The 27,486-nt window shown below is 65.4% G+C and overlaps 2 protein-coding genes across 2 annotated transcripts; both read right to left on the minus strand.

Annotated features, from left to right (window-relative positions):
• Positions 1-281: 281 nt before the first annotated feature.
• Positions 282-3,753, minus strand: LOC136304774 (uncharacterized; the record flags this gene model as incomplete). The annotated part of the gene is made up of 2 exons (XM_066208223.1): positions 282-1,341; positions 3,517-3,753. Coding segments are annotated over 2 exons (1,134 nt in total), but the record flags the coding sequence as incomplete, so codon positions are not given.
• On the minus strand, positions 3,751-27,179 carry FBF1 (Fas binding factor 1). Its single transcript, XM_066208217.1, has 22 exons — positions 27,121-27,179; positions 26,947-26,974; positions 26,687-26,728; positions 26,506-26,566; positions 26,146-26,384; positions 17,288-17,402; positions 16,682-16,833; positions 16,215-16,296; positions 15,322-15,768; positions 13,100-13,146; positions 11,362-11,399; positions 10,994-11,227; positions 10,784-10,845; positions 10,569-10,708; positions 9,926-10,044; positions 9,024-9,146; positions 7,997-8,170; positions 7,716-7,892; positions 6,724-6,861; positions 6,283-6,517; positions 5,945-6,066; positions 3,751-5,132 (listed from the first exon to the last, which is right to left on the minus strand). The coding sequence occupies exons 1-22, from the start codon at positions 27,145-27,147 to the stop codon at positions 5,070-5,072; spliced, it is 2,865 nt and encodes a 954-aa protein (XP_066064314.1). The 5' UTR covers positions 27,148-27,179; the 3' UTR covers positions 3,751-5,069.
• Between the last annotated feature and the right edge of the window lie 307 nt (positions 27,180-27,486).

Raw genomic sequence — 27,486 nt, forward strand, 5'->3', positions numbered from 1 at the left:
GGGGCGGGGCCGACGAGGGTCTCCCCAATTGTGCGTCCCCTGAGACCCCTAAGAGCTGTCAATCACCCGAGAGCTGTCAATCACCCCTGAGAGATATCAATCATCCCTGAGACCTTCTGCAATCACTCTTGAGAGCTGTCAGTCACCCCCGAGAGCTGTCAATCATCCTTTGGGACCTCCCAGCCACCCTTGGGGACCCCCAGCCACCCCACGGGACAGCGTCGTCCCCCTCAGGGACCCCCCTCGGCCGTCCATGGCAGCCCCCCCGGTAGATCGGGGGGATTTTGGGGGGTCCCAGCCCCCCCTCCCCCCGCGGGTCCCCTGTGTCTCCCCGCCCCCTCCCCCGGCGCAGCGGCCGGGGCGGGGCTGAGAACGGAGAGAGAGAAAAGGGAATTCTGTCCCAACATCGGGAATGCGGCTGCGCCCCCAGCCCCGCTGGGAACGTCAGCCGGTGGGTCCTGCTGCAGCTGGAGCCCCCCGAGAGCCCCGAGAGCCCCAAGACCCCCGAGACCCCCGCGAACCCTGAGACCCCCGAGACCCCCGAGCCCCCCGCGAACCCTGAGACCCCCGAGACCCCGAGACCCCCGAGACCCCGAGACCCCCGAGCCCCCGAGACCCCCGAGCCCCCCGCGAAGCGGTCCGAGGAGGGGTCCCGGCACACCCGGGGACCCCCGCTGTCCCCCTGCGCGGGGGGGGGGGGGCCGGCACGTCAGGGCCGGGGGCGCGCTCCGGGCGCGCTCCCGATGGGGGAGGGGCCCATGTCCCTCGGGGGGGGGAGGGGAATTGGGGAGGGTCAGGAACGGCTCCCTCCAGGGGCTTTGGGGGGGTCCCGGAGGGTTTTGGGGGTCCCTGGAGGAGCCTCAGGGGTCCCGCTGCTCCTGCGGGAACAGCAGCGCTGGGGCGGGGTGGGGGTCTCGGGGGGGTGGGGGGTCTCTGGGTTTGGGGGTTTGGGGTCCCTGGGTTTGGGGTCTCTGTGGGGGTTTGGGGTCTCTGTGTGGGTTTGGGGTCTCTATGGGGGTTTGGGGTCTCTGGGTTTGGGGTCTCTGGGTTTGGGGTCTCTGTGGGAGTTTGGGGTCTCTGTGGGGGTTTGGGGTCTCTGGGTTTGGGGGTTTGGGGTCTCTGTGTGGGTTTGGGGTCTCTATGGGGGTTTGGGGTCTCTGTGTGGGTTTGGGGTCTCTGGGGGGTTTGGGGTCTGGGTTTGGGGTCTCTGTGGGAGTTTGGGGTCTCTGGGTTTGGGGGTTTGGGGTCTCTGGGGGGTTTGGGGTCTCTGTGTGGGTTTGGGGTCTCTATGGGGGTTTGGGGTCTCTGTGGGGGTTTGGGGTCTCTGGGTTTGGGGGTTTGGGGTCTCTATGGGGGTTTGGGGTCTCTGGGGGGTTTGGGGTCTCTGTGTGGGTTTGGGGTCTGGGTTTGGGGTCTCTGTGGGGGTTTGGGGTCTCTGGGTTTGGGGTCTGGGTTTGGGGTCTCTGTGTGGGTTTGGGGTCTCTGGGTTTGGGGGTTTGGGGTCTCTGGGTTTGGGGTCTCTGTGGGGGTTTGGGGTCTCTGGGTTTGGGGGTTTGTGGTCTCTGGGTTTGGGGGTTTGGGGTCTCTGTGGGAGTTTGGGGTCTCTGTGTGGGTTTGGGGGTTTGGGGTCTCTGTGTGGGTTTGGGGTCTCTGGGTTTGGGGGTTTGGGGTCTCTGTGGGGGTTTGGGGTCTCTGGGTTTGGGGTCTCTGTGTGGGTTTGGGGTCTCTGGGTTTGGGGGTTTGGGGTCTCTGTGGGGGTTTGGGGTCTCTGGGTTTGGGGTCTCTGTGTGGGTTTGGGGTCTCTGGGTTTGGGGGTTTGGGGTCTCTGTGTGGGTTTGGGGTCTCTGGGTTTGGGGTCTCTGTGTGGGTTTGGGGTCTCTATGGGGGTTTGGGGTCTCTGTGGGGGTCTGGGGTGGGTTTTGGGTGGCAAAGGGGAAAGGGAAGGGGAGGGGGAAGGGAGCGCCGGGACACCGGGGGGGAATCAGGATCGGGATGGGGATCCGGGATCGGGATCGGGATCAGGGTGGAACTGAGATCAGGATCGGGATGGGGATCCGGGATCGGGATCGGGATCAGGGTGGAACTGAGATCAGGATCGGGATGGGGATCCGGGATCGGAGTCGGGATCGGGGTGGGAACTGGGATCAGGATCGGGATGGCAGCCCCGGGACACGGACCGGGCAGGGGAGGGGACACGGGGACAGGAGCAAGGTGTCAAGGGCAAGGGGATGGGGACAGGGACACGGGGACAGGGACACGGGAACAGGGACACGGGGACAGGGACACGGGGACAGGGACACGGGAACAGGGACACGGGGACAGGGACAAGGGGACAGGGACACGGGGACAGGGACACGGGGACAGGGACAAGGGGACAGGGACACGGGGACAGGGACACTGGAACAGGGACACGGGGACAGGGACACGGGGACAGGGACACTGGAACAGGGACACGGGGACAGGGACAGGGACCACGACATGGGGACAGGGACACTGGAACAGGGACACGGGGACAGGGACACGGGGACAGGGACACTGGAACAGGGACACGGGGACAGGGACACGGGGACAGGGACACTGGAACAGGGACACGGGGACAGGGACACGGGGACAGGGACACGGGAACAGGGACAGGGACCACGACATGGGGACAGGGACCCCCGACATGGGGACAGGGACCCCCGACATGGGGACAGGGACCCCCGATCTGGGGACAGGGACCCCCGATGTGGGGACAGGGACCCCGACACGGGGACAGGGACCCCCGATATGGGGACAGGGACCCCGACATGGGGACAGGGACCCCCGATCTGGGGACAGGGACCCCCGACATGGGGACAGGGACCCCCGATCTGGGGACAGGGACCCCCGATGTGGGGACAGGGACCCCCGATATGGGTACAGGGACCCCCGATATGGGGACAGGGACCCCCGATCTGGGGACAGGGACCCCGATCTGGGGACAGGGACCCCCGACATGGGGACAGGGACCCCCGATATGAGGACAGGGACCCCCGACACGGGGACAGGGACCCCCGATATGGGGACAGGGACCCCGACATGGGGACAGGGACCCCCGATGTGGGGACAAGGACCCCGACACTGGGACAGGGACCCCGACACGGGGACAGGGACCCCCGACACGGGGACAGGGACCCCCGATATGAGGACAGGGCCCCCCGACACGGGGACAGGGACCCCCGACGTGGGGACAGGGACCCCCGATCTGGGGACAGGGACCCCCGACACGGGGACAGGGACCCCGACACGGGGACAGGGCCCCCCCAGGGCCACACGTGTCCCCCAGCTGGTCCCTGAGCAGCCGTGCCAGGGGCTGTGACCCCGCCGAGGGCTCCGGGGAGCTGCGGTGCCCACGGGACACCCTCGGGGACCCTCGGGGACCCCCCCGGGGTGGCCGGCGGCGGGCAGGGGTCACCTACTCGCAGGTGTCCCAGCAGGGCGAGCAGCCAGAGCGGAGCCGTGCGGGGACACGTGAGAACGGCCACGGCGTGTCACCTGCTGTCCCCGTGTCCCCGCTGTCCCCAGTGTCCCCCCCCCGGAACCCCCCGAAAACCTCCTGAGCCCCCCAAACCCCTCCCCGGGGCCGGTCGGCCCCCCGGAACCCGCCTGAACCCTCCTGCCCGTCTCTCCCGAGGACAGGGGCGAGCCCAGCCCGGGGCCCAGGGGACAAGACCCCAAAAGGGGCAACCGGAGCCCCCCGGGGGCTGTGGGATCACCCCGGGGGCTGTGGGATCACTCGGGGGGGCTGTGGGATCACCCCGGGGGGCTGTGGGATCACCCCGGGGGCTGTGGGATCACCCCGGGGGCTGTGGGATCACTCGGGGGGGCTGTGGGATCACCCCGGGGGGCTGTGGGATCACTCAGGGGGGCTGTGGGATCACCCCGGGGGGCTGTGGGATCACTCGGGGGGGCTGTGGGATCACCCCGGGGGGCTGTGGGATCACTCGGGGGGGCTGTGGGATCACCCCGGGGGGCTGTGGGATCACTCGGGGGGCTGTGGGATCACCCCGGGGGGCTGTGGGATCACCCCGGGGGCTGTGGGATCACTCGGGGGGGCTGTGGGGTCACTCGGGGGCTGTGGGATCACTCGGGGGGCTGTGGGATCACCCCGGGGGGCTGTGGGATCACTCGGGGGGTCTGTGGGATCACTCGGGGGGGCTGTGGGATCACTCGGGGGGCTGTGGGATCACCCCGGGGGCTGTGGGATCACCCCGGGGGGCGTGGGATCACCCCGGGCGGGCTGTGGGATCACTCGGGGGCTGTGGGATCACTCGGGGGGCTGTGGGATCACTCGGGGGGCTGTGGGATCACCCCGGGCGGGCTGTGGGATCACTCGGGGGAGCTGTGGGATCACTCGGGGGGCTGTGGGATCACTCGGGGGGGCTGTGGGATCACCCCGGGGGGCTGTGGGATCACTCGGGGGGGCTGTGGGATCACCCCGGGGGGCTGTGGGATCACTCAGGGGGGCTGTGGGATCACCCCGGGGGGCTGTGGGATCACTCGGGGGGGCTGTGGGATCACCCCGGGGGGCTGTGGGATCACTCGGGGGGCTGTGGGATCACCCCGGGGGGCTGTGGGATCACTCGGGGGGGCTGTGGGGTCACTCGGGGGCTGTGGGATCACTCGGGGGGCTGTGGGATCACCCCGGGGGGCTGTGGGATCACTCGGGGGGTCTGTGGGATCACTCGGGGGGGCTGTGGGATCACTCGGGGGGCTGTGGGATCACCCCGGGGGCTGTGGGATCACCCCGGGGGGCGTGGGATCACCCCGGGCGGGCTGTGGGATCACTCGGGGGCTGTGGGATCACTCGGGGGCTGTGGGATCACCCCGGGGCGGGCTGTGGGATCACTCGGGGGGCTGTGGGATCACTCGGGGGCTGTGGGATCACCCCGGGGGGCCGGCGCAGTTTTGGGGGTCCCGCGGCGCCCCCAGCCCCGGGACAGGTCCCGGCAGGGCGGGGCGCGTTCCGCTCCCTCCTCAGCCGGGGACTCGCTCGTTCAAAGCCCGTCTCGCTGTTGGCGAACGCGACCGCGCGACGCGGGGGCGGCTCAGGGCGCCCCGTTCCGCAGGGACTGCAGGAAGAGCCGCTCCTTCTCCAGGAAATCGTGGTCCTGCGGAGGGGCGGCCACGGCCTGAGCCCACCCGGCCCCTTCCGGAACCTTCTGAGCCCCCCGCCCGCCCTGCGCACACCTGGCCGGCTCCAAACCCCGCCCTGCGCACACCTGGCCGGCTCTAAACCCCGCCCTGCGCACACCTGGCCGGCTCCAAACCCCGCCCTGCGCACACCTGGCCGGCTCCAAACCCCGCCCTGCGCACACCTGGCCAGTTCTAAACCCCGCCCTGCGCACACCTGGCCGGCTCCAAACCCCGCCCTGCGCACACCTGGCCACTTCCCTGCCCCGTTCTCAGCACAGCCCCCACCCGGCTGGTCCCAAACCCTTTCCCACAATCCCAAACCTTTTTCCACAATCCCAAACCCTTTCACAGTCCCAAACCCTTTTGCCACAGCCACAAACCTTTTCCAAGACAATCCCAAAGAATCCCAAACCCTTTCCCACAAAATCCCAAACCCTTTCCCAGCCAATCCCAAACCCTTTCCCAGTCCCAGCCCCTTTCCCAGACGATCCCAAACCCTTTCCCAGACAGTCCCAAACCCTTTCCCAATCCCAGCCCCTTTCCCAGACGATCCCAAACCCTTTCCCAGACAGTCCCAAACCCTTTCCCAATCCCAGCCCCTTTCCCAGACAATCCCAAACCCTTTCCCAGACAGTCCCAAACCCTTTCCCAATCCCAAACTCTTTCCTAGACAATCCCAGCCCCTTTCCCAGCCGATCCCGAACCCTTTCCCAGCCGATCCCAGCCGATCCCAGCCCGTCTCCCGGCCCGGCTGCCCGTGGCCATTCCCCAGCCCGTCCCCTCTCACCATCCTGGCGCGGTGTTTCAGCAGCAGCAGGTGTCCGTGGAGCGCGGCCGAGCCCACGCTGTCCCCAGCGTCCCCCAGCAGTGTCCCCAGGGCGGGCAGGAGCCCGGGAGCCACCGGGCCAGCTGCCGGAGGGGACATTGGAGCGTCCCCGTCCCCGCTGCCCCTTCCCACCTCCTCCGGAGCAGCTCTGGGGCACCCCAAATAAACCGGGACGGGGACAGGGACGGGGACAGGGACAGGGACGGGGGGACAGGGACGGGGATAGGGACAGGGACAGGGGACATGGGGACAGGGACAGGGGGACAGGGACAGGGACAGGGACAGGGATGGAGCCTCACCCAGCCCGCTGATGGGGACTGTCCCCGGCAGTGTCCCCAGTGCTGTCCCCGGCAGTGTCCCCAGTGCTGTCCCCAGCGCTGTCCCTGGCAGTGTCCCCGGCAGTGTCCCCAGTGCTGTCCCCAGCGCTGTCCCTGGCAGTGTCCCCGGCAGTGTCCCCAGCGCTGTCCCTGGCAGGGACAGCTCATCCCGGAGCTGCTGGAGCTGTTCCCTCTGCCGAGCCAGGCCCAGGCGGTCCTGCCCCACAGGGAAAGGGAGGGAGAGACCGTGGGGACATGGCCGGGATGAGGGGAAGGGCCGGGATGAGGGGAAGGGCCGGGATGAGGGGAAAGGCTCCGGCCGTGGGGAAAGGTTCGGCCCAGCCTGGGGATGGGAGGAGGGAGGGAGGGAGGAGGGAGGGAGGGAGGGAGGAGGGAGGGAGGGAGGGAGGGAAGGGGCTTTGCCTGCTGCAGACGCTGCTCCTGCTGCCCCAGCTGCTCCTGCCGCTCCCGCAGCGCCTGCAGCCGCCGCCGCTGCTCGCTCTGCGCGCCCCGCGCCTCCCGCAGCGCCCGCTGCCCCTCCTGCAGCTGCCGGGCCGAGCGCTGCGGGAACGGGAGCGGGGTGGGAACGGGAATGCGGTGGGAATGGGACAGGGATGGGAATGGGACCGGGATGGGGGAACACGACAGGGCACAGGGAACGGCACCGGGACAGGAACGGGACCAGGATGGGAAACGAGGCAGGGCACGGGGACAGGGGGATGTGGAGCCCCAACTCCGGGGGATGAGGAGCTCCAGCTCCGGGGGATGAGGAGCCCCAGCTCCGAGGGATGGGGAGCCCCAGCTCCGAGGGATGGGGAGCCCCAGCTCCGAGGGATGGGGAGCCCCAGCTCCGGGGGATGGGGAGCCCCAACTCCGGGGGATGGGGAGCCCCAGCTCCGGGGGATGGGGAGCCCCAACTCCGGGGGATGAGGAGCTCCAGCTCCGGGGGATGGGGAGCCCCAACTCCGGGGGATGGGGAGCTCCAGCTCCGGGGGATGGGGAGCCCCAGCTCCGGGGGATGAGGAGCCCCAGCTCCGGGGGATGGGGAGCCCCAGCTCCAAGGGATGAGGAGCCCCAGCTCCGGGGGATGAGGAGCTCCAGCTCCGGGGGATGAGGAGCTCCAGCTCCGGCGGATGGGGAGCCCCAACTCCGGGGGATGGGGAGCTCCAGCTCCGGGGGATGGGGAGCCCCAGCTCCGGGGGATGGGGAGCCCCAGCTCCGGGGAATGAGGAGCCCCAGCTCCGGGGGATGTGGAGCCCCAACTCCGGGGGATGGGGAGCTCCAGCTCCGGGGGATGGGGAGCTCCAGCTCCAAGGGATGTGGAGCCCCATCTCTGGGGGATGAGGACCTCTCAGGGGATGTGGAGCCCCATCTCGGCTCCCAGCTGGGAACTTCAGCGCGGACGCTCCCCTCACCTCGGCCAGGGCGTGGACCTGCTCCTCCCGCTCCCGCAGGCGCCGCTCGGCGCGGAGAACCTTCTCCTTTTCCAGCCTCAGCTCCCGCCAGGCCTCGTCCAGCTCCTCCCTGTCCCTCGCCAGCTGCTCCTCCTTGGACCTGAGCTCCCGGGCGCGGAACTTCAGCTCTGCCTGCTCCTGGGCGGGGCACGGGGCGCAGCGAGCGTCACCCGTCCCGTCCTGCGGCCCCGGGACAGCCGCGGGCGGCACAGCAGGGACGGGTGCTCGGGGACACCGGGGACCTCGGCCAGGCTCCTCAGCGCCGACTCCATGCCCAGGGCGCGCTCCTCGTCCTGCTCCGCCCGCTCCCGGCTCAGCCGCTCCCGCGAGCGGAACTCTGCCCAGGCGGCCGCCAGCCGCCGCCGCTGCTCGGAGCGATCGCGCAGCTCCGCCCGCTGCTCCTCCAGCCACGCGTCCTGCGGGGCCGGGGACGGCTCCAGCGGCGCCGCCCGGAGCGTTCTCCCTCCCTGAGCCCGGCCCGGCCGCTCCCGGCGGCGGCTTCCAGCCGGGGAGCTGCGGCCGCGTGTGGGGACCCGGCGGGATGGACCCGGCTGCTTCCGAGCCTCCTCCAGCCCCGAGCCCCGCTCCCATCCGGCTGGTTCTGATCCCATTTCCCAGCCCCGAGCCCTTCTCCCATCCCGGCTGGTTCTGATCCCATCTCCCAGCCCCGAGCCCCGCTCCCATCCCGGCTGGTTCCATCCCATTTCCCAGCCCCGAGCCCTTCTCCCATCCCGGCTGGTTCTGATCCCATTTCCCAGCCCCGAGCCCTTCTCCCATTCCGGCTGATCCCATTTCCCAGCCCCGAGCCCTTCTCCCATTCCGGCTGATCCCATTTCCCAGCCCCGAGCCCTTCTCCCATCCCGGCTGGTTCTGATCCCATTTCCCAGCCCCGAGCCCCGCTCCCATCCCGGCTGGTTCCATCCCCCAGCCCCGAGCCCCGCTCCCATCCCGGCTGGTTCTGATCCCATCTCCCAGCCCCGAGCCCTGCTCCCATCCCGGCTGGGGGATTCGGATCCCTTTTCCCAGCCCCGCTCCCATCCCATCTTCTGGGATTCTGAGCCCTTTTCCCAATCCCAAGCCCTTCTCTGACCCTGGCTGGTTCCGGGCAGCCAGGTTCCATTCCCATTCCCATTCCATTCCAGTCCCATTCCCACGTCCCACCCAGCTGGTTCCGAGTCCCTTTTCCATCCCGGGCGGTTCCTGGCCCCATCCCGGTCACTCCCAGGCTCCAGGCCCCCGCCCCGGCATTCCTCGGGAATTCCAGCCCACCTTGGCCTCTTCCAGCGCCGCCCTCTCCATGGCCAGCAGCTGGGCCGAGAGCCGCCGCTGCTCCTCCAGCGCCTCGCGCAGGGAATCCGCCCGAGAGCGCTCGGCGGCGGCACGGCGGCGCTCCTGGGACAGGGACAGGGACACCGGGAATGGGACACAGGACATGGGACAGGGACACAGGACAGGGAGAGGGACAGGGACAGGGACAGGGGACAGGGACAGGGACATCGGGAATGGGACACAGGACATGGGACAGGGACAGGGAGAGGGACAGGGACAGGGACATGGGACATGGGACAGGGACAGGGACACGGGACAGGGGACAAGGGACAGGGGACAAGGGACAGGGACATGGGACACTGGGAATGGGACACAGGACATGGGGCAGGGACAGGGACATGGGACAGGGACAGGGACATTGGGAATGGGACACAGGACATGGGGCAGGGACAGGGACATGGGACAGGGACAGGGACATTGGGAATGGGACACAGGACATGGGGCAGGGACAGGGACATGGGACAGGGACAGGGACATTGGGAATGGGACACAGGACATGGGACAGGGACACAGGACAGGGACAGGGAGAGGGACAGGGACATGGGACACAGGACAGGGACAGGGACACGGGACAGGGACAGGGACAGGGACACGAGACAAGGACAGGGACATGGGACAGGGACAGGGACATGGGACACGGGACACGAGACAAGGACAGGGACATGGGACACGGGACAAGGACAGGGACATGGGACAGGGACAGGGACATGGGACAGGGACATGGGACAGGGACATGGGACATCGGGAATGGGACACAGGACATGGGACAGGGACACAGGACAGGGACACAGGACAGGGACAGGGACGTGGGACAGGGGCCGGGCCCTGGGACAGGCCCTCACCTGCTCCAGGAGCTGCTCCCGCTCCCGCAGCCGGCTCTCCAAATCGGCCGCGGCCTCCCGGAGCCGGCTCCGCTCCCACTCGGCGTCCCGCTGCTGCCGGCACAGCCGGGCCTGGAGCGCTGCCGGGGCCATGGAGGGGCTGGAGGTGGGAATCCCTGCGTCCGCAGGGAAATCCCGCATGGAAAACCCCCAGGAGAGGGAAAACCCCGCTCCATCCACAGGGAAATCCCGCATGGAAAACCCCCGGGAGAGGGAAAACCCCGCTCCATCCACAGGGAAATCCCGCATGGAAAACCCCGGGACAGGGAAAGCCCCGCTCCATCCACAGGGGAATCCCACATGGAAAACCCCCGGGAGAGGGAAAACCCCGCACTATCCACAGGGAAATCCAGCATGGAAAACCCCGGGAGAGGGAAAACCCCGCTCCATCCACAGGGAAATCCCGCATGGAAAACCCCCGGGAGAGGGAAAACCCCGCTCCATCCATAGGGAAATCCCGCATGGGACAGGGATCCAGAGCCCCGGGGCTCCTCTGCACACCAGGAATTGGCCCAGGACCCTTTGGATTCCCTGGGATCGGCTCGGACACCCTTGGGATGGGGCAGAGGGTCCCAATGGAATGCTGCACTCGGAGGGAATTTACCTGCGAGCCGCTCGTCCTGCTCCTGGGGTCCGGGGGGATCCCGCTGTCCGGGGGGATCCCGCGGTCCGGGGGGATCCAGTGCTGGCGATGGGATTTGCTCCTCCCCCCTCCGTGGCCTCTCCTGCTCCTTTGCCGGGTTCCTGCCCAGGACGGACGGGGAAGGATCCCAGCGCTCCCAGCCCGGGGAACCGGGAGCACAGGTGAGACCCCGTTACCTGCGGGAGCTCCCCGGGGGATCCGCCGGGGCCGGGCCCCGCTCCAGCTCCAGCGTCCGCACCTGGGGGGAACGGGACACGGCGCCAGGTGTCACCCCGGGGACAGAGCACCAGGTGTCACCACTGCCGTCCCCACATGGCCAGGGTGCCATGGGTGACCCCAGGTGATGCCCACAGGTGACACTCCCAGGTGACACCCTCACTCCCCACCTGGTTTTCCAGCTCCTCCACCCGGGCCTGGAGGCTGCGCAGGGCGATCCCACAGCCGGGATTCTCCTGGCACGGATGGGATGGGAGAATTCCCGGATCCTCCTGGTGCTGCCGGCCTGGGAAGGCTCCTGGGAAGGCTCCTGGGAAGGCTCCTGGCTGCTCCGGGCGGAGCCAGGCCGGGAGGGCTCGGGGGCTGTCCCGGCGGGGCGGGGCTGCTGGCGCCTCGGGATCCTGCTGTGGGGACACGGGGACGCTCCAGGGCACTGGGAAGGGCAGCGCCCCTCTCCTGGGAATGCTGAGCCAGGCCCAGCCCCCCCGTTCCCAGCGGAGCCCCAGGGACACCTCCCTGCTCCTGCCCCAGCACCCACCTGAGCGGGCGTGGCCGGGCCCGGCTCCTCCTGCACTGCTGGGGCGGGAATGGGACAGAGCCATGGCTGGGACTGGGCGGCAGGAACGGAACTGTCCCATCCCATCCCATCCCATCCCATCCCATCCCATCCCATCCCATCCCATCATCCCATCACCCCATCATCCCATCCCATCCCATCCCATCATCCCATCCCATCCCATCACCCCATCATCCCATCCCATCATCCCATCACCCCATCATCCCATCCCATCCCATCCCATCCCATCCCCCCATCATCCCATCCCATCATCCCACCCCATCATCCCATCCCATCATCCCATCCCATCATCCCATCCCATCCCATCCCATCCCATCCCATCCCATCCCATCCCATCACCCCATCATCCCATCCCATCATCCCACCCCATCATCCCATCCCATCATCCCATCCCATCATCCCATCACCCCATCATCCCATCCCATCATCTCATCCCATCATCCCATCCCATCATCCCATCACCCCATCATCCCATCCCATCATCTCATCCCATCATCCCATCACCCCATCATCCCATCCCATCATCCCACCCCATCCCATCATCCCATCCCATCATCCCATCAGCCCATCATCCCATCAGCCCATCATCCCATCCCATCCCATCATCCCATCCCATCATCCCACCCCATCCCATCATCCCATCCCATCACCCCATCACCCCATCATCCCATCCCATCATCCCATCACCCCATCATCCCATCCCATCATCCCACCCCATCATCCCATCACCCCATCATCCCATCCCATCATCCCATCCCATCATCCCATCACCCCATCATCCCATCATCCCATCATCCCATCCCATCATCCCACCCCATCCCATCATCCCATCACCCCATCATCCCATCATCCCATCCCATTATCCCATCACCCCATCATCCCATCATCCCACCCCATCATCCCACCCCATCATCCCATCCCATCATCTCATCCCATCCCATCATCCCATCCCATCATCTCATCCCACCCCATCACCCCACCCCATCATCCCACCCCATCACCCCATCCCATCATCCCATCCCATCATCCCATCCCATCCCATCATCCCATCCCATCATCCCATCCCATCCCACCCCATCCCATCATCCCATCCCATCATGCCGTCCCATCATCCTATCCCATCCCATCATCCCATCCCCCCATCATCCCATCCCATCATCCCATCCCATCCCATTCCATCATCCCATCCCATGATCCCATCCCATGATCCCATGATCCCATCCCATGATCCCATCCCATGATCCCATGATCCCATCCCATGATCCCATCCCATCATCCCATCCCATCACCTCACTGCCCCATTATCCCATCCCACCCCATCACCCCATGACACCATTATCCCATCCCAGTATCCCACTACGCCATTACCCCCTTACCCCATGATCCTATTATCCCATGATCCCATTACCCCAATCCCATGATCCCGTTACCCATTACCCCATTATCCCATGATCCCATGACCCATCACCCCATGATTCCAATTTCCCCATTATCCATTATCCCATCACCCTGTCATCCCACGATCCCGTTATCGCACAATCCCGCTATCCCACGATCCCGTTACCCACGATCCCGCTATCCCGCGATCCCGTCATCCCACGATCCCGCTATCCCGCGATCCCGTTACCCACGATCCCGCGGCACAGCTGCCCCAGTCGCAGGGTGCCCGGTGTCCCCTGCCCAGGCCAGGTGACCTCACCTGCTGTCCGCTGGCCGAGGGGCCGTGTCCCGGCGGGGAGCTCCAGCCTGGATGGGGAAAGGAACGCCACGGGGAGAGTGAGGGGGGCCGGGAGTGTCCCCGGCCCGGCCTGCCACCTGTGCCACCTGTGCCACCTGTGCCACCTGTGCCACCCGTGCCACCTGTGCCACCTGTGCCACCTGTGCTGTGCCACCTGTGCCACCTGTGCCACCTGTGCCACCAGTGCCACCTGTGCCACCTGTGCCACCTGTGCCACCTGTGCCACCTGTGCCACCTGTGCTGTGTCACCTGTGCCACCTGTGCTGTGCCACCTGTGCCACCTGTGCCACCTGTGCCACCTGTGCTGTGTCACCTGTGCCACCTGTGCTACCTGTGCTACCTGTGCCACCTGTGCTGTGCCACCTGTGCCACCTGTGCCACCTGTGCTACCTGTGCCACCTGTGCTGTGTCACCTGTGCCACCTGTGCCACCTGTGCTACCTGTGCCACCTGTGCTGTGCCACCTGTGCCACCTGTGCCACCTGTGCCACCTGTGCCACCTGTGCTGTGTCACCTGTGCCACCTGTGCTACCTGTGCTACCTGTGCCACCTGTGCTGTGCCACCTGTGCCACCTGTGCCACCTGTGCCACCTGTGCTGTGTCACCTGTGCCACCTGTGCTACCTGTGCTACCTGTGCCACCTGTGCTGTGCCACCTGTGCCACCTGTGCCACCTGTGCCACCTGTGCTGTGCCACCTGTGCCACCTGTGCTGTGCCACCTGTGCCACCTGTGCCACCTGTGCCACCTGTGCTGTGTCACCTGTGCCACCTGTGCTACCTGTGCTACCTGTGCCACCTGTGCTGTGCCACCTGTGCCACCTGTGCCACCTGTGCTACCTGTGCCACCTGTGCTGTGTCACCTGTGCCACCTGTGCCACCTGTGCTACCTGTGCCACCTGTGCTGTGCCACCTGTGCCACCTGTGCCACCTGTGCCACCTGTGCCACCTGTGCTGTGTCACCTGTGCCACCTGTGCTACCTGTGCTACCTGTGCCACCTGTGCTGTGCCACCTGTGCCACCTGTGCCACCTGTGCCACCTGTGCTGTGTCACCTGTGCCACCTGTGCTACCTGTGCTACCTGTGCCACCTGTGCTGTGCCACCTGTGCCACCTGTGCCACCTGTGCCACCTGTGCTGTGCCACCTGTGCCACCTGTGCTGTGCCACCTGTGCCACCTGTGCTGTGCCACCTGTGCTACCTGTGCCACCTGTGCTGTGCCACCTGTGCTACCTGTGCCACCTGTGCCACCTGTGCTGTGCCACCTGTGCCACCTGTGCCACCTGTGCCACCTGTGCTGTGCCACCTGTGCCACCTGTGCTACCTGTGCCACCTGTGCTGTGCCACCTGTGCCACCTGTGCCACCTGTGCTGTGCCACCTGTGCCACCTGTGCTGTGCCACCTGTGCCACCCGTGCCACCTGTGCTGTGTCACCTGTGCCACCTGTGCCACCTGTGCCACCTGTGCTGTGTCACCTGTGCCACCTGTGCTACCTGTGCTACCTGTGCTGTGTCACCTGTGCTGTGCCACCTGTGCCACCTGTGCCACCTGTGCCACCTGTGCTGTGCCACCCGTGCCACCTGTGCCACCTGTGCCACCTGTGCCACCCGTGCCACCTGTGCTGTGTCACCTGTGCCACCTGTGCCACCTGTGCCACCCCACCTGTCCAATGCCATGGATCCCACCTTTGGGATTCAGAGGGAACAGGGACATCCCAAACCTCCATCCCGAGGCTCCCCTCCCTCCACACTGCTCACCTGAGCCCTCCCAGGTGACACCTGTGTCCCAGGTGAGCTGAGGCAGCAGAGCCTCTTCCCGGGAACTGGGAGGTGGGAAGAGCTCAGGTGGGGGAACTCTGGGACAGGGACATCACCTGGGCACACCCGGGCACACCTGGGGGACAGGGACATCACCTGGGCACACCTGGGGGACAGGGACATCACCTGGGACGTCACCTGGGCACACCTGGGGGACAGGGACATCACCTGGGCACACCTGGGGACAGGGACATCACCTGGGCACACCTGGGCACACCTGGGGGACAGGGACATCACCTGGGATGTCACCTGGGCACACCTGGGGGACAGGGACATCACCTGGGATGTCACCTGGGCACACCTGGGGGACAGGGACATCACCTGGGCACACCTGGGCTGGAACCCCCGTCCCAGGTGGGGCCTCTCTGTACCTGCAGGGCTCGGGGCGCTCGGGGCCCCCCCGGGGGTGGGAATTCCTCTCCGGAGCCCCGGCCTGGGGTCGGCTCCCGGCCTCCTGCCCCGGGGGATCTGATCCCGGGGGAGCCTTGTCCTGTGATCCCAGTCCCGGGAAATCCTCGTCTTTGGATCCTGATCCTGGGAAATCCTTGTCCTTGGATCCCAGTCCCAGGAAATCCTCGTCCTTGGATCTCAATCCCGGGAAATTCTCATCCTTGGATCCCAATCCTGGGAAATCCTCGTCCTTGGATCCCAATTGTGGGAAATCCTCGTCCTTGGATCCCAGTCCCAGGAAATCCTCGCCCTTGGATCCCAATCCCGGGAAATTCTCATCCTTGGATCCCAATCCCGGGAAATCCTCGTCCTTCAGCCCCAGCCAGGCGGCCCCGGAGGGACGTCGGGAGCTGCTGCCAACTGGAAACCTGCAGGGGAGAGGGACACGGGGACAGTGGGGACAGTGGGACACTGGGGACAGTGGGACACTGGGGACACTGGGGACAGTAGGGACACTGGGGACAGTGGGGACACTGGGGACAGTGGGACACTGGGGACACTGGGGACAGTAGGGACACTGGGACAGTGGGGACACTGGGGACACTGGGGGACACTGGGGACACTGGGAACACTGGGGACACTGGGGACACTGGGACACTGGGGACACGGGGACACTGGGACAGTGGGGACACTGGGGACACTGGGGGACACTGGGGACACTGGGAACACTGGGGACACTGGGGACACTGGGAACACTGGGGACAGTGGGGACAGTGGGGACAATGGGGACATTGGGGGATACTGGGACACTGGGGACACGGGGACAGTGGGGACACTGGGGACACCGGGCACATCCCCCTCCCGTCCCCGGTACCTCCGGCCCCGTCTCCGCCCGGCCCCCGAGGCCACCGAGGGCTCGTAGGATCCAAAGGGAAAACTCGGCGGATCCCCGGGCTCTGTGAGCAACGGCCCGGGTCAGCATTCCCGGGATTCCCCACCCCGGGTCAGCATTCCCGGGATTCCCACCCGGGGTCAGCATTCCCGGGATTCCCCACCCCGGGGTCAGCATTCCCGGGATTCCCGGCCCGGGTCAGCATTCCCGGGATTCCCCACCCGGGGTCAGCATTCCCGGGATTCCCGGCCCGGGTCAGCATTCCCGGGATTCCCCACCCCGGGGTCAGCATTCCCGGGATTCCCCATCCCGGGTCAGCATTCCCGGGATTCCCCACCCCGGGGTCAGCATTCCCGGGATTCCCGGCCCGGGTCAGCATTCCCGGGATTCCCGATGGGATGGGAGAACACCTGCCCCAATCCTCCCTCGGAATTCCCGACGGGACTGACCCTCGGGAGCACTCCCCACGGACGCCTCCCCCGGCTGTTCCCGGGGCTCCGGCCGCAATTCCGCCTTTCCCGCCGGCTCCGGCTCCGCCTCCGGCTCGGGGCCTCCTGCCGCCGGCTCCCGGATCCCGGCACGGCGCCTCCCGAGCCCGGGCCTGGGCACGGCGCGAGTGACACCGGGACCACCGCGGCCCCGGTGTCCCGGTCCCCACCCGGTGTCCCTGACCCCATCCTGGTGTCCCCATCCCGGTGTCCCCACCCCAGTGTCCCCGTTCCCATCCCGGTGTCCCCGTTCCCATTCCAGTGTCCCCGTCCCCCCCCCCGGTGTCCCTGTCCCCACCCCAGTGTCCCTGTCCCCACCCGGTGTCCCTGTCCCCATCCCGGTGTCCCCGTTCCCACCCCCGTGTCCCTGTCCCCACCCCGGTGTCCCTGTCCCCATCCCGGTGTCCCTGTCCCCACCCCGGTGTCCCTGTCCCCATCCCGGTGTCCCCGTTCCCACCCCGGTGTCCCTGTCCCCATCCCGGTGTCCCCGTTCCCACCCCGGTGTCCCTGTCCCCACCCCGGTGTCCCCGCCCCCATCCCGGTGTCCCCACCCCGGTGTCCCCTCACCCCCCCGGTGTTCCCGGCGCGTTCCCAGCACCGTCGGCGCTCCCGAGTCCCAGGGAAGCCACCAGGTCATCGACGTCGTCCCCAAAGGTGACGTCGGGACGTGGCAGGGCCGGCGCTGGGGGGGATGGCACTGATGGCACCTGGGACACCCCGGGGGGCACCAAGGCGGGGACACCGACAGGTGACACTGGCCGGGAACACCCCGGGGTGGCACCAGCTGGATTTGGGACAAGCCAGCAATGGGAGCCGGAGGGGAGTCCAGGGATCGGATCCCAAAGGAACGGGGTCTGATCCCAGGGAACGGGGTCTGATCCCAAGGAACGGGGTCTGATCCCAAAGGAACGGGGTCTGATCCCAAAGGAACGGGGTCTGATCCCAGGGAACGGGGTCTGATCCCAGGGAACGGGGTCTGATCCCAAGGAACGGGGTCTGATCCCAAAGGAACGGGGTCTGATCCCAGGGAACGGGGTCTGATCCCAGGGAACGGGGTCTGATCCCAAAGGAACGGGGTCTGATCCCAGGGAACGGGGTCTGATCCCAGGGAACGGGGTCTGATCCCAAAGGAACGGGGTCTGATCCCAAGGAACGGGGTCTGATCCCAGGGAACAGGGTCTGATCCCAGGGAACGGGGTCTGATCCCAGGGAACGGGGTCTGATCCCAAAGGAACGGGGTCTGATCCCAGGGAACGGGGTCTGATCCCAGGGAACGGGGTCTGATCCCAGGGAACGGGGTCTGATCCCAAAGGAACGGGGTCTGATCCCAAGGAACGGGGTCTGATCCCAGGGAACGGGGTCTGATCCCAAGGAACGGGGTCTGATCCCAAAGGAACGGGGTCTGATCCCAAGGAACGGGGTCTGATCCCAGGGAACGGGGTCTGATCCCAGGGAACGGGGTCTGATCCCAATGGAACGGGGTCTGATCCCAAAGGAACGGGGTCTGATCCCAGGGAACGGGGTCTGATCCCAAAGGAACGGGGTCTGATCCCAAGGAACGGGGTCTGATCCCAAAGGAACGGGGTCTGATCCCAAAGGAACGGGGTCTGATCCCAGGGAACGGGGTCTGATCCCAGGGAACGGGGTCTGATCCCAGGGAACGGGGTCTGATCCCAAAGGAACGGGGTCTGATCCCAAGGAACGGGGTCTGATCCCAAAGGAACGGGGTCTGATCCCAAAGGAACGGGGTCTGATCCCAAAGGAACGGGGTCTGATCCCAAGGAACGGGGTCTGATCCCAGGGAACGGGGTCTGATCCCAAAGGAACGGGGTCTGATCCCAAAGGAACGGGGTCTGATCCCAAAGGAACGGGGTCTGATCCCAAGGAACGGGGTCTGATCCCAGGGAACGGGGTCTGATCCCAAAGGAACGGGGTCTGATCCCAAAGGAACGGGGTCTGATCCCAAGGAACGGGGTCTGATCCCAAAGGAACGGGGTCTGATCCCAGGGAACGGGGTCTGATCCCAGGGAACGGGGTCTGATCCCAAGGAACGGGGTCTGATCCCAAGGAACGGGGTCTGATCCCAGGGAACGGGGTCTGATCCCAGGGAACGGGGTCTGATCCCAGGGAACGGGGTCTGATCCCAAGGAACGGGGTCTGATCCCAAAGGAACGGGGTCTGATCCCAGGGAACGGGGTCTGATCCCAGGGAACGGGGTCTGATCCCAGGGAACGGGGTCTGATCCCAGGGAACGGGGTCTGATCCCAAGGAACGGGGTCTGATCCCAGGGAACGGGGTCTGATCCCAGGGAACGGGGTCTGATCCCAAAGGAACGGGGTCTGATCCCAAAGGAACGGGGTCTGATCCCAAGGAACGGGGTCTGATCCCAGGGAACGGGGTCTGATCCCAAAGGAACGGGGTCTGATCCCAGGGAACGGGGTCTGATCCCAGGGAACGGGGTCTGATCCCAAAGGAACGGGGTCTGATCCCAAGGAACGGGGTCTGATCCCAAGGAACGGGGTCTGATCCCAAAGGAACGGGGTCTGATCCCAGGGAACGGGGTCTGATCCCAGGGAACGGGGTCTGATCCCAAAGGAACGGGGTCTGATCCCAAGGAACGGGGTCTGATCCCAAGGAACGGGGTCTGATCCCAAAGGAACGGGGCCTGATCCCAAAGGAACGGGGTCTGATCCCAGGGAACGGGGTCTGATCCCAAAGGAACGGGGTCTGATCCCAGGGAACGGGGTCTGATCCCAGGGAACGGGGTCTGATCCCAAAGGAACGGGGTCTGATCCCAAGGAACGGGGTCTGATCCCAAAGGAACGGGGTCTGATCCCAGGGAACGGGGTCTGATCCCAAAGGAACGGGGTCTGATCCCAAGGAACGGGGTCTGATCCCAGGGAACGGGGTCTGATCCCAGGGAACGGGGTCTGATCCCAGGGAACGGGGTCTGATCCCAAAGGAACGGGGTCTGATCCCAAAGGAACGGGGTCTGATCCCAGGGAACGGGGTCTGATCCCAAAGGAACGGGGTCTGATCCCAAGGAACGGGGTCTGATCCCAGGGAACGGGGTCTGATCCCAGGGAACGGGGTCTGATCCCAAAGGAACGGGGTCTGATCCCAAGGAACGGGGTCTGATCCCAAAGGAACGGGGTCTGATCCCAGGGAACGGGGTCTGATCCCAAAGGAACGGGGTCTGATCCCAAAGGAACGGGGTCTGATCCCAGGGAACGGGGTCTGATCCCAAAGGAACGGGGTCTGATCCCAAGGAACGGGGTCTGATCCCAAAGGAACGGGGTCTGATCCCAGGGAACGGGGTCTGATCCCAAAGGAACGGGGTCTGATCCCAAGGAACGGGGTCTGATCCCAAAGGAACGGGGTCTGATCCCAGGGAACGGGGTCTGATCCCAAAGGAACGGGGTCTGATCCCAAAGGAACGGGGTCTGATCCCAGGGAACGGGGTCTGATCCCAAAGGAACGGGGTCTGATCCCAAAGGAACGGGGTCTGATCCCAGGGAACGGGGTGTGATCCCAAAGGAACGGGGTCTGATCCCAAAGGAACGGGGTCTGATCCCAAAGGAACGGGGTCTGATCCCAAGGAACGGGGTCTGATCCCAAGGAACGGGGTCTGATCCCAGGGAACGGGGTCTGATCCCAGGGAACGGGGTCTGATCCCAAAGGAACGGGGTCTGATCCCAGGGAACGGGGTCTGATCCCAGGGAACGGGGTCTGATCCCAAAGGAACGGGGTCTGATCCCAAAGGAACGGGGTCTGATCCCAAGGACCGGGGTCTGATCCCAAAGGAACGGGGTCTGATCCCAAAGGAACGGGGTCTGATCCCAAAGGAACGGGGTCTGATCCCAGGGAACGGGGTCTGATCCCAAAGGAACGGGGTCTGATCCCAAGGAACGGGGTCTGATCCCAGGAACGGGGTCTGATCCCAAAGGAACGGGGTCTGATCCCAAGGAACGGGGTCTGATCCCAAAGGAACGGGGTCTGATCCCAAAGGAACGGGGTCTGATCCCAGGGAACGGGGTCTGATCCCAAAGGAACGGGGTCTGATCCCAAAGGAACGGGGTCTGATCCCAAGGAACGGGGTCTGATCCCAAAGGAACGGGGTCTGATCCCAGGGAACGGGGTCTGATCCCAAGGAACGGGGTCTGATCCCAGGGAACGGGGTCTGATCCCAAAGGAACGGGGTCTGATCCCAAGGAACGGGGTCTGATCCCAAAGGAACGGGGTCTGATCCCAAGGAACGGGGTCTGATCCCAGGGAACGGGGTCTGATCCCAGGGAACGGGGTCTGATCCCAAAGGAACGGGGTCTGATCCCAAGGAACGGGGTCTGATCCCAGGGAACGGGGTCTGATCCCAAGGAACGGGGTCTGATCCCAAAGGAACGGGGTCTGATCCCAAGGAACGGGGTCTGATCCCAAAGGAACGGGGTCTGATCCCAGGGAACGGGGTCTGATCCCAAGGAACGGGGTCTGATCCCAGGGAACGGGGTCTGATCCCAGGAACCGGGGTCTGATCCCAAAGGAACGGGGTCTGATCCCAGGGAACGGGGTCTGATCCCAAGGAACGGGGTCTGATCCCAAAGGAACGGGGTCTGATCCCAGGGAACGGGGTCTGATCCCAAGGACCGGGGTCTGATCCCAAAGGAACGGGGTCTGATCCCAGGGAACGGGGTCTGATCCCAGGGAACGGGGTCTGATCCCAAAGGAACGGGGTCTGATCCCAAGGAACGGGGTCTGATCCCAAAGGAACGGGGTCTGATCCCAGGGAACGGGGTCTGATCCCAGGGAACGGGGTCTGATCCCAAGGAACGGGGTCTGATCCCAGGGAACGGGGTCTGATCCCAAGGAACGGGGTCTGATCCCAAAGGAACGGGGTCTGATCCCAAAGGAACGGGGTCTGATCCCAAGGAACGGGGTCTGATCCCAGGGAACGGGGTCTGATCCCAAGGACCGGGGTCTGATCCCAAGGACCGGGGTCTGATCCCAAAGGAACGGGGTCTGATCCCAAGGAACGGGGTCTGATCCCAAAGGAACGGGGTCTGATCCCAGGGAACGGGGTCTGATCCCAAGGACCGGGGTCTGATCCCAAGGACCGGGGTCTGATCCCAAAGGAACGGGGTCTGATCCCAAAGGAACGGGGTCTGATCCCAGGGAACGGGGTCTGATCCCAAAGGAACGGGGTCTGATCCCAGGGAACGGGGTCTGATCCCAGGGAACGGGGTCTGATCCCAAGGAACGGGGTCTGATCCCAAAGGAACGGGGTCTGATCCCAGGGAACGGGGTCTGATCCCAAGGAACGGGGTCTGATCCCAAGGAACGGGGTCTGATCCCAGGGAACGGGGTCTGATCCCAGGGAACGGGGTCTGATCCCAGGGAACGGGGTCTGATCCCAAAGGAACGGGGTCTGATCCCAGGGAACGGGGTCTGATCCCAGGGAACGGGGTCTGATCCCAAAGGAACGGGGTCTGATCCCAAGGAACGGGGTCTGATCCCAAGGAACGGGGTCTGATCCCAAAGGAACGGGGTCTGATCCCAGGGAACGGGGTCTGATCCCAGGGAACGGGGTCTGATCCCAAAGGAACGGGGTCTGATCCCAAAGGAACGGGGTCTGATCCCAAGGAACGGGGTCTGATCCCAAAGGAACGGGGTCTGATCCCAAGGAACGGGGTCTGATCCCAGGGAACGGGGTCTGATCCCAAGGAACGGGGTCTGATCCCAGGGAACGGGGTCTGATCCCAAAGGAACGGGGTCTGATCCCAAGGAACGGGGTCTGATCCCAAAGGAACGGGGTCTGATCCCAAGGAACGGGGTCTGATCCCAGGGAACGGGGTCTGATCCCAGGGAACGGGGTCTGATCCCAGGGAACGGGGTCTGATCCCAAAGGAACGGGGTCTGATCCCAAGGAACGGGGTCTGATCCCAGGGAACGGGGTCTGATCCCAAGGAACGGGGTCTGATCCCAAAGGAACGGGGTCTGATCCCAAGGAACGGGGTCTGATCCCAGGGAACGGGGTCTGATCCCAGGGAACGGGGTCTGATCCCAAGGAACGGGGTCTGATCCCAAAGGAACGGGGTCTGATCCCAAAGGAACGGGGTCTGATCCCAGGGAACGGGGTCTGATCCCAGGGAACGGGGTCTGATACCAAAGGAACGGGGTCTGATCCCAAAGGAACGGGGTCTGATCCCAGGGAACGGGGTCTGATCCCAGGGAACGGGGTCTGATCCCAAAGGAACGGGGTCTGATCCCAAAGGAACGGGGTCTGATCCCAGGGAACGGGGTCTGATCCCAGGGAACGGGGTCTGATCCCAAAGGAACGGGGTCTGATCCCAAGGAACGGGGTCTGATCCCAAAGGAACGGGGTCTGATCCCAGGGAACGGGGTCTGATCCCAAGGAACGGGGTCTGATCCCAAAGGAACGGGGTCTGATCCCAGGGAACGGGGTCTGATCCCAAAGGAACGGGGTCTGATCCCAAGGAACGGGGTCTGATCCCAAAGGAACGGGGTCTGATCCCAGGGAACGGGGTCTGATCCCAAAGGAACGGGGTCTGATCCCAAGGAACGGGGTCTGATCCCAAAGGAACGGGGTCTGATCCCAAAGGAACGGGGTCTGATCCCAGGGAACGGGGTCTGATCCCAAAGGAACGGGGTCTGATCCCAAAGGAACGGGGTCTGATCCCAGGGAACGGGGTCTGATCCCAAAGGAACGGGGTCTGATCCCAAAGGAACGGGGTCTGATCCCAGGGAACGGGGTCTGATCCCAAAGGAACGGGGTCTGATCCCAGGGAACGGGGTCTGATCCCAAGGAACGGGGTCTGATCCCAGGGAACGGGGTCTGATCCCAGGAACCGGGGTCTGATCCCAAAGGAACGGGGTCTGATCCCAGGGAACGGGGTCTGATCCCAAGGAACGGGGTCTGATCCCAAAGGAACGGGGTCTGATCCCAGGGAACGGGGTCTGATCCCAAAGGAACGGGGTCTGATCCCAAAGGAACGGGGTCTGATCCCAAAGGAACGGGGTCTGATCCCAGGGAACGGGGTCTGATCCCAGGGAACGGGGTCTGATCCCAAAGGAACGGGGTCTGATCCCAAGGAACGGGGTCTGATCCCAAAGGAACGGGGTCTGATCCCAGGGAACGGGGTCTGATCCCAAGGAACGGGGTCTGATCCCAGGGAACGGGGTCTGATCCCAAAGGAACGGGGTCTGATCCCAAGGAACGGGGTCTGATCCCAGGGAACGGGGTCTGATCCCAAAGGAACGGGGTCTGATCCCAAAGGAACGGGGTCTGATCCCAAGGAACGGGGTCTGATCCCAGGGAACGGGGTCTGATCCCAAAGGAACGGGGTCTGATCCCAAGGAACGGGGTCTGATCCCAAAGGAACGGGGTCTGATCCCAGGGAACGGGGTCTGATCCCAAAGGAACGGGGTCTGATCCCAAAGGAACGGGGTCTGATCCCAAAGGAACGGGGTCTGATCCCAGGGAACGGGGTCTGATCCCAAAGGAACGGGGTCTGATCCCAAAGGAACGGGGTCTGATCCCAAGGAACGGGGTCTGATCCCAAGGAACGGGGTCTGATCCCAAAGGAACGGGGTCTGATCCCAGGGAACGGGGTCTGATCCCAGGGAACGGGGTCTGATCCCAAAGGAACGGGGTCTGATCCCAAAGGAACGGGGTCTGATCCCAAGGAACGGGGTCTGATCCCAGGGAACGGGGTCTGATCCCAGGGAACGGGGTCTGATCCCAAGGAACGGGGTCTGATCCCAGGGAACGGGGTCTGATCCCAAAGGAACAGGGTCTGATCCCAAAGGAACGGGGTCTGATCCCAAGGAACGGGGTCTGATCCCAAAGGAACGGGGTCTGATCCCAGGGAACGGGGTCTGATCCCAGGGAACGGGGTCTGATCCCAAAGGAACGGGGTCTGATCCCAAGGAACGGGGTCTGATCCCAAGGAACGGGGTCTGATCCCAAGGAACGGGGTCTGATCCCAAAGGAACGGGGCCTGATCCCAAAGGAACGGGGTCTGATCCCAGGGAACGGGGTCTGATCCCAAAGGAACGGGGTCTGATCCCAGGGAACGGGGTCTGATCCCAGGGAACGGGGTCTGATCCCAAAGGAACGGGGTCTGATCCCAAGGAACGGGGTCTGATCCCAAAGGAACGGGGTCTGATCCCAAGGAACGGGGTCTGATCCCAGGGAACGGGGTCTGATCCCAAAGGAACGGGGTCTGATCCCAAGGAACGGGGTCTGATCCCAAAGGAACGGGGTCTGATCCCAAGGAACGGGGTCTGATCCCAAAGGAACGGGGTCTGATCCCAAGGAACGGGGTCTGATCCCAAAGGAACGGGGTCTGATCCCAAAGGAACGGGGTCTGATCCCAGGGAACGGGGTCTGATCCCAAAGGAACGGGGTCTGATCCCAAAGGAACGGGGTCTGATCCCAGGGAACGGGGTCTGATCCCAGGGAACGGGGTCTGATCCCAAAGGAACGGGGTCTGATCCCAAAGGAACGGGGTCTGATCCCAGGGAACGGGGTCTGATCCCAGGGAACGGGGTCTGATCCCAAAGGAACGGGGTCTGATCCCAAGGAACGGGGTCTGATCCCAAAGGAACGGGGTCTGATCCCAGGGAACGGGGTCTGATCCCAAGGAACGGGGTCTGATCCCAAGGAACGGGGTCTGATCCCAGGGAACGGGGTCTGATCCCAAAGGAACGGGGTCTGATCCCAAGGAACGGGGTCTGATCCCAAAGGAACGGGGTCTGATCCCAGGGAACGGGGTCTGATCCCAAAGGAACGGGGTCTGATCCCAAGGAACGGGGTCTGATCCCAAGGAACGGGGTCTGATCCCAAAGGAACGGGGTCTGATCCCAGGGAACGGGGTCTGATCCCAGGGAACGGGGTCTGATCCCAAGGAACGGGGTCTGATCCCAAAGGAACGGGGTCTGATCCCAAAGGAACGGGGTCTGATCCCAAAGGAACGGGGTCTGATCCCAGGGAACGGGGTCTGATCCCAGGGAACGGGGTCTGATCCCAAGGAACGGGGTCTGATCCCAAGGAACGGGGTCTGATCCCAAGGAACGGGGTCTGATCCCAAAGGAACGGGGTCTGATCCCAGGGAACGGGGTCTGATCCCAGGGAACGGGGTCTGATCCCAAAGGAACGGGGTCTGATCCCAAGGAACGGGGTCTGATCCCAAGGAACGGGGTCTGATCCCAAAGGAACGGGGTCTGATCCCAGGGAACGGGGTCTGATCCCAAAGGAACGGGGTCTGATCCCAAAGGAACGGGGTCTGATCCCTGGGAACGGGGTCTGATCCCAAGGAACGGGGTCTGATCCCAAAGGAACGGGGTCTGATCCCAGGGAACGGGGTCTGATCCCAGGGAACAGGGTCCGATCCCGCTGGAATTCCGTGTACCTGTTCCCGGCTCCAGCGCACTCCCGGAGCGTTTTCCCGGCCTGGCCATTCCCAGGATTTCTGCGTCCAGCTCATCCAGCTCGTCCAGCTCCGGGAGGTCCTGGGGCGGGGCAGCTCCCCCCTCACCTGTCCCCCAGGTGCGCTCCCGGCCTCTCCCCGGGGATCCCGCCTCGCTCACCTGCGCCCCTTGCTCGTCCTCCGCCGGGAATTTCCCTCTGGAATCGCGCTCCGGGCCCCGCCTGGGCACAGCGCGGCTCAGGGAGGGGCCCCAGGTGCGAACACCTGGCCCAGGAGGCCGATCCCGGCCCGGGGATGCCGGGGGGATCCCCAGGTGGGGCGGGAGGAGTTCGGGGGGCTCACCTGGGGCTCACCTGCGGGCGGGCGGCCCGGGATCCTCGGGAAGGGGCGGCCGCGGGCGGCTCTGGGAACGAGGGAGGGGTCAGGGAGGGGCACGGATCCAGAGTGGGGATCCCTCCAGGTGATCCCAGGTAAATCCCAGGTGATTCCCTCCAAGTGATCCCGTTGGGATCTCCCACTTTACCATCGAATCCCAGGAGGTCCGCGAGCACGTCCTCGATGGGATCTGGAACAGGACAAGGCCCAGGTGAGCTCAGGTGATCCAGGTGAGCTCAGGTGAACTCAGGCAGGGGGGAAAAGCTCCTGGAACATTCCCTGTGCGAGTGTCCCCTTCCCCCCGCTCCATCGCAGCATTCCCAGGGATCCAAACCCCTGGAGAGCAGGTGAGGACAGGTGAGGGGGACGGGGACAGGTGAGGGAACGAGGACAGGTGAGCGCACTCACCTGGTGACCTGCTGCGGGCCTTGGCAGCCTGGGGAGAGACACAAATCCCTTTGGGACAACGGGAAAATTTTCCCGCGCGCCAAAGCCGAGTCACGTGGCGCTTCCACCTGGAATCCCCGGGCCTGTCTCACCTGGAGCCCACCTGGCCCGCCCCGGCTCCCCCCTCACACTCACCGCGGCCCGTGCCCGCCCCGCGGCCATCCCCGGCCGACGGCAGCTCCGCCTGCCCGGGACCGGCGCCGCGGGGAGAGGGCGGAGCTAACCGGGCCCCGCCCCCGCACCGGCCCCGCCCCCCTCACCCGCCACCGCGCCCGCCATGGGCGCCGCCATATTGCGCGTCTGCCTCAGGGAAGGCCCCGCTGTCATGGCGACGGGGCTGCCCCTCCCCAGCGCCTGATTGGAGAGCGCAGTCACCATAGCAACGGGGCTGCCCCGCCCAGCGCCTGATTGGAGAGCGCAGTCACCATAGCAACGGGGCTGCCCCGCCCAGCGCCTGATTGGAGAGCGCAGTCACCATAGCAACGGGGCTGCCCCGCCCAG

The sequence above is a fragment of the Chamaea fasciata genome, unplaced genomic scaffold (assembly GCF_029207755.1).
Source record: "Chamaea fasciata isolate MVZ Bird 193981 ecotype frontalis unplaced genomic scaffold, bChaFas1.0.hap1 SCAF_174, whole genome shotgun sequence".
NCBI classification, from domain to species: Eukaryota; Metazoa; Chordata; class Aves; order Passeriformes; family Sylviidae; genus Chamaea; species Chamaea fasciata.